The sequence below is a fragment of the Stegostoma tigrinum genome, chromosome 4 (assembly GCF_030684315.1).
Source record: "Stegostoma tigrinum isolate sSteTig4 chromosome 4, sSteTig4.hap1, whole genome shotgun sequence".
In the NCBI taxonomy this organism is placed as follows: Eukaryota; Metazoa; Chordata; class Chondrichthyes; order Orectolobiformes; family Stegostomatidae; genus Stegostoma; species Stegostoma tigrinum.
In genome coordinates this window covers 8,085,206-8,095,669 of record NC_081357.1, presented here as the reverse complement: position 1 = coordinate 8,095,669, position 10,464 = coordinate 8,085,206, and the positions used below count along the sequence as shown (strand labels likewise).

At 40.3% G+C, this 10,464-nt stretch overlaps 1 protein-coding gene across 2 annotated transcripts in view; it reads right to left on the bottom strand.

Moving 5' to 3' along the window:
* The window catches only part of mia3 (MIA SH3 domain ER export factor 3), a 104,505-nt gene that overhangs the window by 51,337 nt on the left and 42,704 nt on the right, over positions 1-10,464 (bottom strand). For both annotated transcript variants that reach the window (XM_059645128.1, XM_048530831.2), the window contains exons 8-14: positions 9,906-9,927; positions 8,210-8,298; positions 7,079-7,156; positions 6,883-6,993; positions 3,644-3,715; positions 995-1,099; positions 783-905 (exon numbers count right to left, since the gene is read on the bottom strand). In XM_059645128.1, coding sequence (XP_059501111.1) covers positions 783-905; positions 995-1,099; positions 3,644-3,715; positions 6,883-6,993; positions 7,079-7,156; positions 8,210-8,298; positions 9,906-9,927 — 600 coding nt within the window. The remainder of the gene's footprint in view (positions 1-782; positions 906-994; positions 1,100-3,643; positions 3,716-6,882; positions 6,994-7,078; positions 7,157-8,209; positions 8,299-9,905; positions 9,928-10,464) is intronic.

Genomic DNA, 10,464 nt, shown 5'->3' with positions numbered 1-10,464 from the left:
TTCACCTGAAAAATATCTATGATCATGATGGCAATTTCTTTCCTCTCTCCTTTACAAAATCAACAATAAAAACCAATGATATGTTCTAGAGTTGCCAAAATGAGATTTGATCCCACACCTCCAAAGCATTAGCCTGTCCACTATCTACAATACACAAGTCATGAGCATGACTGAATATTCTCCATTGGCCTGGATGAGTGCAATTTCAATAACGCCTGGAACCCAGGATGAAGCATTCCACTTGATTGGCACCACATCCACAAATATTCACGCTCTCCACCACTGACTGACTGACCGTATAAACCATTTACAAGATGCACTATAGAAACTCATCAAGGCACATTCACCAACACGTTCCAAATCTGCAAATTCTACCCTTTAGAAAGCAAGGGCAGCAGAAGCACTGGAACACCACCGCCTACACGTCCCCTCCAAGCTGCTCATGATCCTGACTTGGAACTATATCATCGCTCCTTCACTGTTGCCTGGGTCAAAATCCTGGAACTCCCCCACCAACAGCATTCCCTATGGACTGTAGCAGTTCAAGAAGGAAACTCACCACTAACAGCCAAGCCACATCCTATGAACAAACATAACAATTGCAGTTTTGTAATATTCAAGTTTATGCCAGATAATCATTACTTTTCAACCTTGATATAGCCATACACTACAGTCTTTGACGCATTATCACAATTTCTCTGCAAGGTAAAAATATGAAGCTTTCATATGTTGATATATTGAATGTATTAAAAAGACTAATTATGGTAACAGTCCCTACATACCTCAATTTCATTGTCCTTGTAAGCCAACATTTCCTCCAGGTCTCTCTGAGCTTTCTGACCGAGTTTGATCTGCTCATTAAGCTCGCTGTGTCGCTCACTCCAGCCTTCCACCTCTTGCAAAAGCTGCAAACCCACAAAGCAAAACTTGTGTAAATGACCTACGGACATCTTATACAGCTGACTAAATTCTGGTCCAGCAAGAGAATATTCACCTGACTTTTGCTCTGCTTAAGCATGAGATTTTCTTCTTGCATAGATTGAAGATCTACTTGCAGTTTTTCTTCATTTGCTTTGGCACTTGAAAGAGCTTCCTGCACCTGAAAAATATGATCTGCATTGGTTAATGACAGTCTCCACATGCACATTCATCAATTTCTCCTCAAGAAGAAATAACCAAGACTGAGATACTAGGACATCTTGTGAGTCTTCTTATTTTCTAATGGTTCTGTTTACTGTCTGTCAGGTTAAAACAGTAACAGGACTCCAGGACTTCCTTCAGCACAGTAATGAGGCACTGCTGCACTTTGAGGTGCTGTTCTTCAAACAAAACATTAAACTCTAGTGTGCCTTCAGCCTGTTCTGGCCCCAGCATCCAGTCACTAAAACACTCCTCGACCATCACCTTTTGTTTTCTATTACTTGATCAATTTGGGTCCAACGTGCCACCCTGCCTTGAATCAGATGGGATATAATTAATCTGTCATGAGGATCCCTATCAAAAGCACTGTTAAAGTCCATGTAAACTACATCAATTGCATTACCCTCATCAATATCTTGTCCAAAAAAAGTTTGAGCATATTTGTCAAACATATCAAAAGCAATTCTGTCCCTCGGCATTCTACCAACTTCCCAAACACCAAAGTTAGACTGACAGGCAAGGAATTTTCTGGTCTCTCTCATTCTCTCTTTTCTTGAAGAGATGGAACAACTTTTGCAGTTCTCCAGTCCTCTGGCATTAGAGAGGATTTGACAATTACTGCCAGGCCCCTGATACCTCTTCTCTTGCCTCCCTGAACTGCGTGGAATACATCTTATCCAGGACCACCATTATCTATCTTTAAGATTGCTAAAGCCAGCAGTAGCACCTCCCTCTAATGCTATCGAGTCATATGAGATGTACAGCATGGAACCCAACCCTTCAGTCTAACTCATCCATGCCAACCAGATATCCTAAACTAAAATAGTCCCATCTGCCAATATTTGGCAAATATCCCTCTCAACCTTTCCTATTCATATACCCATCCAGCTGCCTTTTCACCTCCACCACTTCCTCTGGCGGTCATTCCAGACAGATACTAGCCTCTACATGCAAAAAGTTGTCCCTTAGGTCCCTTTTAAAACTTTCCCATTTCACTCTAAACCTACGCCCTCTAGCTTAGGACTCCCCAACCGTGTGGAAAAGACCTTAACCACACTCCCTATCCAAGCCCCTTATTATATTATAAAACTTCTACAAGATCACCCCTCAATCTCCAACGCTCCAGGGAAAATTGTCCCAGCCTACTCAGCCTCTCCCTCTCGTTCAAATGATCCAACCCTGGCAATATCTTTGTAAATCTTTTCTGAACCCTTTCAAGTTTCACAACGCTCTTCCTCTACCAGGGAGATCAGAATTGAATGCAGTATTCCAAAACTAACCTAACCAATGTCCTGTACAGTTGCAACATAACCTCCCAACTCTTATACTCAATGCACCGACTGACATAGGCAAGTGATCCCACCCTGGCTTTACAGTAACATATTTGCTCGCAAATAGCCTCATTCTATGTTGTTATAACTTCAAGTACAGCAACCGCTTGTTGTGCAAAAAAATGGCGATCTTCACATCTCTCTGCATCTCTTGCCCAAACCATAATTATGCATCCTCTAACCCTTGTATCAGCAGCAAACATGAACAGATTTGTTTTTTTGGACTACCTTATCTAAAATAGCTGTAATATTGTCTACCTTTGTCAAATTTTTCCTCAATTTCCTTTGCAACAAGAATAATGCCAGAATTGAACACAAAACTTTTGTTGTGGCCTAGCTGGTGTTTATCAATATTCTATATGATTACTCTGATTTTGTACTTAATGCTTTGCTCATCATTTTCAAAAAATGCACTGCCACTTTCTAATACTTCTACACATGAACTCTAAGTATCCTACCTTGCACACACTCTGGTCTATATTACACCTCCCCATCACATCTGCAGAAATGTCTTAAAACCAGTGACCATAGCAATTCAACAGCTTTGAAATGCAGGAAAGAAGTTGCTATTTATTTGCAAGTTCTTTCATTCCAGTTATTAATTTCATTTCATACTGCCAGCAGTGTTATGTTTTTCCACTGTTTTTTAAAATCGGTACTTCACTAGAATTGCTTTTCCCTCAGTTCAGGCAATAGCCTGCCAAAAACTGCACCATTTCGACATTTATATTTAATTACATTTTCTCCAAAACCACTTCTAAAAACTGATGCAATTTCTTCCACCAAACTCAAGTGGTCTGTTAAAAGAAAACTCCTAGTCTGTTTCATTACAGGCACCAAGGAATCATGTAGGATCATTAAATAGGGGTTTCAAAGTTCACACTGCGGGCACTTAGGCAAACAGATTTAGATTCTTCTGACATTCATTAATACAATATTACCCACACTTCAATAAGTAACTTCTCGTATGTACATTATTCCAGTTCGCGCTGCTGTAATTTTCTCTGCATACATTATCCCAAATTACAAAGTTGCAACCTTCTCTGGACAATGACAATTACCCATTTAACAGTGAACTAACATTGTACATAATAATATGCATACATACTACTGCTGGGTTCTCTATACTCCATTTGATAGCATTTATCCAATTGTAATTCAGGTGGTCTTACCTGAGACAGTTCTGCTGAACGAGCTGAAATAACATCTTGTAATTTTTTCACAGATTTCTGTGTGTCAGCAATCTGTATTTAAAACAGAAGAAAATGTAGTGCCAAGACAAAAACAGGTAAAAGCATTGGCCAGTCTATTGATCCAGTACACTTTAATTTATTTTCATTGAAAACCTTGACATTCTTCATTCAGCACACAATAAAACACTTGTGCCTAGTTTGCCAGAACTGTCGCATCAGTTCCACCGCCGCAACTCACGATCCTTGAAAAATTACATCCAATTTTCTTTCACAAGATGCTCGTAAACTACCTCCACCAATCAGCTACATGTTCCATTTCCTTCCTCCTAACCTCATCCCGCCCTCTTTGACCTGTCCGTCCTCCCGGGACTGACCTATCCCCTCCCTACCTACACTCACTTCTACTGGCTCCATCCCCGCCTCTTGAACTTGTCTGTCTCCTCTCCACTTATCTTCTCCTCTATCCATCTTTGATCCGCCTCCCCCTCTCCCTATTTATTCCAGAACCCTCTCCCCCTCCCCCATTTCTGATGAAGGGTCGAGGCCCGAAACGTCAGCTTTTGTGCTCCTAAGGTGCTGCTTGGCCTGCTGTGTTCATCCAGCTCTACACTTTGTTATCTCAGATCAGAACTACTTGCTTTCTAAACAGTTCCTCCTTTTCAACCAGGGAGCCCTGCCTCCTTTGCTTTACCAGTGCTTTCCTCCCTGCTTTAGTACACTATGTCTCTATTGACAAAAGCCAAGAAATCTGTATGCATTTTTTAAAAAATGTTTTCTCAATTTACCCAGTCACCCAAAGACTCTCGTATACAAATCTCCACCTTTGTTCCAAAAGCTCTATTAAAACTATAACGTGGTTCCAAAGGTAGCACGGACCCACTTGTCAGAGGAAACTTTTTCTCCATCTACTTCTCTATTAGCTCACCTCTAAATCTTCTCTATTCCAAGGATAATAGCTCTAATGTTACAAGCTCTGCACAACTGAAATTCCTGGTAACCTCATGGATCCTCAAGGCCTCTATTTCTTTCCCGAAGTGCAGTGCCCACAATTGTTTATAATGGTCTGACTCAAGTTACCCAGTGATCTGTAATTTCAGTATGATCTCCATTATCATCCTTATTTGGAAATTTGTTTGAAAATGGACACAGCCCTGTGGAGTTTTAAATTTGATTTGCAATTCTATATGATGTAGCTTAAGGAGGACCTGAGTTTGAATTGAAGTGTAGAGTTTTGAGTGTGGCGCTGGGGGTGTCTGGAAATACATTTAACAGCATTTAAATGATACTTTTAAAAACCTTCATTGTGAAATAGTTCAGTTCTATAGAAACAAGGATCAGAAGACAGAAAAATGTTAGGCAGTTGCCCAACAATAAGATTTCCTGTAGCACAACAAGACAAAGACTAAAGAAGGTTCTTGTAAGGAGAGAGAACTACCAAGAACAGACAGCGAGGCAGTATCCAGGTTCATCAGGCAGAACAGGTCTTTGGCAGCAAAAAAATTCTGTTGGCTCACCAGTCTCCAGACGATCAAAACAAAGGCTGAGTGGCTACAGAAACAATACTTGTGGAAGAACAGCTTAAAGAACATATATTAAAGAAGTAAGTGGAAAGTGAACAGAATATCAACATTCTGGAAGTTAACAACAGAAACAAAACTGGACAAGCCATATAAATATTATGGCTACAAAAACAGGTCACAGTTGAGAAACCTTACAGCAACTAACTCACTTGTTAACTTTGCTAAATGCCTGTACATTGCATTTACAAAGCACAAGTCAGGAATGTGATGGAATACTCCTCGTGTGCCTGACTGAGTGCAGCTCCAACAACGTTCAAGGAGCTCGACAAAATCCAGGCAAAGCAACCATCTTCAGGGACACCACACCCACAAACATTCACTCCCACTGATGCACAGTGACAATTGTGTAAACAATCTACAAAATGTACTGCAGAAATTCACTAAGGTTCCTAAGATAAAAACTTCCAAACCAACAACTACTTCCACCTGGAAGGATAAGGGCAGCAGATGCAAGGGAACATCGCCACCTGCAAGTTCCCCTCCAAGCCACTCACTAACCTGACTTGGAAATACATCAATGTTCCTTCAATATCATTAGGGCAAAATCTTGACATCTGTTGGTGTGCATCTGCCAAATGGACTGCAGTGATTCACGGAAGCACCTCACCACCACCTTTTCCAAGGCAAACAGGGGAGGGCAATAAATGTTGATCCAGCCAGCAATGCCCAAGTTCCATAAAGCAATAAACAAAATACAAGATAGAATCATGTGAATGCACAAGTCTGACAGAAAGAAACGAGTACAGCTGTGCCAACTGAACAAGGAGCTTTACAGTAAAAACAGGGTGATCCATCACTGAGATTTGAGTTTCTGTAGTTAAGGATAAAAGGATTCAGTTTTCATTTCTGATATTTGTAATCAGACTGCTGTAAAACTAGTTCCTATATAAAGTCTTTATTTTTAAATTCTGTATGCAACTAACTTTGATTTTTTTTCGATAAACATACATTTGCAGCCTTATGAATATGCTGAGCGACTGACCGCTACGGCAACCAAACAGCACAAATAAAACCTACCATCTATCGAGCCAGGTTTCACTCTGGGGCATTACTTTTCCAGTACCATCAGCTGAGATCACATGATCTTTTAGCTTTTACATTATCTCCTTCTAGACGTGATCCACGTATCTCCCTTAAAACTTTATCAACTTTTGTTTTTAATCTATTAGATAAGTCTCACTGTTACAGTTGGCTTTTGTGTCCACCTTTAAGTGCCATACCTCCTTCTAAGGATTTGTGTACATGAACACCAAAGTTGCTCTGCTCAATTTATTTTCTATATACATTCATTGGGCATCTCGGGCCGGGCCAGCATTTACTGCTCATTCTTAACTGCCCTCAGTCAGAGACGAGTTGCCTTCTTGACCACTGGATTCCAATTGGTGCGAGTAACTCAGTGCTGTTAGACAAGGAATCCAAAACTTTTGACCCAATACAGCGAAGGTACACATTAGGGAGTGCTATATTCTGCTTATTACACTTTTACATTCCTCCCAAACATAAGATGCAAGTGAAAGCAATCCCAACCAGTGTGAAATAGATATACAAGGTGTTGCTCCATTCTTGATAATATATGTAATCCAACTTAAGATAATAAACTAAAGTTTCTTTTTTTAAGAATATTCATTATTTCCTTACCAGAGTCTGCTGTTTAGCTGTCTCCTTCTTCTCTTTTTCTACCAACGTCTCAAGATTTTTCACCCGCATCTCCAAATGAAGGTTCACCTGTTCGAGCTCCCCGCAAGACAACTTTGGAAACAGACAAGTCTGAAACTTTAAATGCATGCTTTACAATAACCATTGAAAGACACAACAATACCAATTACTCTCTCACCTTAAGTTCTTTAGCTTCATCGGACATTACTGATTTCACATTCTGTGCTTCATCAATGAGAGATTTGGCTTCTTCCAGCTACAGGGGTCAGGGATGATGATGAGGAAAAAAAGAGAGAAGATAAAGAAAAGCAGTACATTTAAAACATACTTGAATTTATAATAAATGTTTGTCACAACGAGGTCTATGCAAATCAAGTCCACTGAAGACTTTTCTTTAATCAACGTTACTTCTTTGATCACAACTCTCTTGAGCTCAGACATGGCAAAGAAGTGGCTGCTTTCTGGCTAGCCTTCTCACTTACGTCTTTGCTTGCCTCCTCCTCCTCCATCACTAATGTTTTTTTATTTCTACTTAAATGATACAGCCAGTACTTCTTTGAATTAGCCTCACTTATTGTACCTCGATTCCAAGTAAGAATCCAACAATTTTCTTGTATCATCTTGCTGAAATCAAAATCTATCATAAATCCTTAATCTAATACATCTTTTTACATAATTAAGCTGTGCAAGTTCTCAATGCCTCTCTATTCTAGCTGCCAAAAACAATGCTTGGGCATCAATTCATAGCCACTTGAATCACCTCTTCCTCTACTGATGGCAGCAGGGGTGGCCTGCTTTCTTGGCTCATCACCTGGATCCTGCAACATGACACAACAACGGAACGACTGCAGTGGGGATTTCTGACCACGTGGCAAACACACAACACTTATTGCCTAATCGCCTTGAAGAACAATAGTACTCCACTGAATGGCTGAATAAAAAATGGGGGAAAGGGTGGTGAAAGCAACCCACGGAGCTAACCAGCCTCAGCTCAGGAATATGTCAAACACCCAAGAACCAGGTAGCAGGTGACGTACTTGTAACAGTCAAGGTCTGTCTCTGCAAATTATTCCTTAGCAGGACAATTCTTTTTTCCATTCTCCTTCCTCTGATCTCAACTGTTTATCTGCTTTCTAAGAAGAAAAAACACTCCAGACATTTTAGGCTTCAGTGCCTCTACGGAGGTAAACAGAGGTATAAGCTGTGAATAGCTTGTTTTTAATGAAAGCATCCTGATACATTTACCGTAAGAATTTTGCCCGTCATAAACTTCAACAAAATTGAAAACAGCAGAAAATTAGATTCGTACCTTCTTTTCATAAGTGGACACTTTCTCCAAGACCTCAGTCTTCTCCTGAATAAGCTGTTTGATCTTCTCAGATAGCTGTTTTTCAGTCACTAGGGAGAGGCAAAGGTTTCAACATATACATTGTAAACATTTTCATAGCCGAAGGAAATGAGAAGAACCTGTCCAGCAACATGTACAGAAAAACGTTGCTGCCATGACATAAACGTTCTCCTTCAAAAACCAAAGATCTTCCTCCATGTAGATATAGTGGACAAAAGCATGATCTTAATCCATAAGAAGTGATAAAGGCCGCTGAATTCACATCTGATAGTTCTCAGCAAATTGAGAAAGTTCATGGACTTGGCTGGGCATGGAAGTAATCCTAAATATCTTGTTCCTGACCTCCTTGTGGTTAAATCTTTTTATTTTCCTTCATTTGGATCATGGACCAAAATAGGGAAAGCGCTGTTTTAAAATCAAGGATTGCCATTGGATTGCTGCACATTTTCAAAGCAAACAACCTGACAATCTGAGCAACATTCTCGTTGCTTGTCTGAACAGTTGTTAAGCTAATGACTGCTGACGAACTGCAGCACAGGAGTTGTGATTGGTACAAGTTACCAATTGGTCTGTGAATTTACGACCAGTTGTTGATGGCAAAGGCCTCCTGCTTGCCAACAACTATGTGATTGAGTTTCAGATAGTTGAACAGATTGAGGCTGTGAACAAGATACAGAAAAGTCATGAGATCACCAACATCCTCTTTGCTGTAAAAGTTGATTTAAGCCTGAAGAAAACTGGCTTACTCTCCCTCTGCAGCTGTTCTACGTGAAAGGTTTAAGAGACATTTTATAAATGAATCAATCACTTGTGCCTCTTGCAAACGAGTGACAACATCCAGAGAAGGATGACCAAGAAGGAATGTTCTGACCAACACAAAATTCACCTCAGTCTTCCCTTCCATCCATAACACCCAAGTTTATTTTTCCCAGTCTGCAAGCGTAAGGGGAGTTTAAAAAAGGGAATTTGAGTTTTAGTTTGGAAAGCTTTTATGCCGATGGTTTACAACTGCCTGCCTGCAGCTAGAGTATAACTACTTGTAACTAATACTATTTTTTGTTAAACCTCGTACTGCTTTTTCAACCCAGGTCTAAAAGGCAGGTAAACTAAAGAATTCTGCATGTTTTTAAAGTCTTTAACCTTCGATGATTTTGGAAATAGCAGGGCTTGATTTCCAGAACGCTACTCCACTGAGGCATAGTGGTGACCACACAATGTTTAGCTGCAAAGGATGCTGCAGGTCAACCAGTCTGTTGACACAGCTGGGCAAGATAATTAACAAGGCGGCCAGGGGATTGTCAGAAACAGCAGGTCAATTGCATCAACTCAGATCAATCAACAATACATAGAGATAACACGGTGCGAAACTGGATGAACACAGCAGACCAAGCAGCATCAGAGGAGCACGAATGCTTGACGTTTCGGGTCAGGACCCTTCTTCAGCTTGGCCAGCTCTGTTCATCCAGCTTCACGCCGTGTTATCTCAGATTCCCCAGCATCTGCAGTTCCTATCACCTCTCAACAATACATAGAACCTTGATTGGCTCAAACAACTCAGGAGTTTACCCTCATTAGTGGGAGGCAAGTCACTAAGCTTTATTTTACAGTAATAAAATAGAACACCAGTCCATGCATTAGGCATGAGCTGTAAACTTACTTTGATATTTTCTGCTCTTCACCTGAAAAACAAATCAAAATGCAGTTGGTAACAGTAAACTATTCCAAAATCAACACAAGCCAGGTGTAACAAGGTACCAGAGCTTTGCTCATTCATCTAGACAAGATCTGGAGACTGCACAACAACCAAAACCTACAACCACTGGCAGCCTTATTCCCAATCACAACTGGAAACAGCCTCCGTCACTGTTTCAACCAGAATCCAGCAAAACATTACACAAGACTTGAAACTTTACAGCAAAAAGTACCATTGAGGAGCTGAATTTTTTTTTAAAATCACAAATGTTTGAAGTTTAAACCAGAACAGAAAACAGTAGAAGCATTGCCAGGATTAAGTAGCTGCTTACCTCTACATTTTAACCTCTTAAAGCCTGATTTCCAAAAAACAACTCTGCATTTTAGCTGAAAGGAAACAAATTACCCAGCCTCCAAGAAGTGCACGGCCTTGAGCTGCAATCCACCTGCACCCAAATTTCTACAAATCCTGCCAGATCAGGAGTTTAAGTCACATGAATTAATGCTTTTTCAAGAAAATTAAT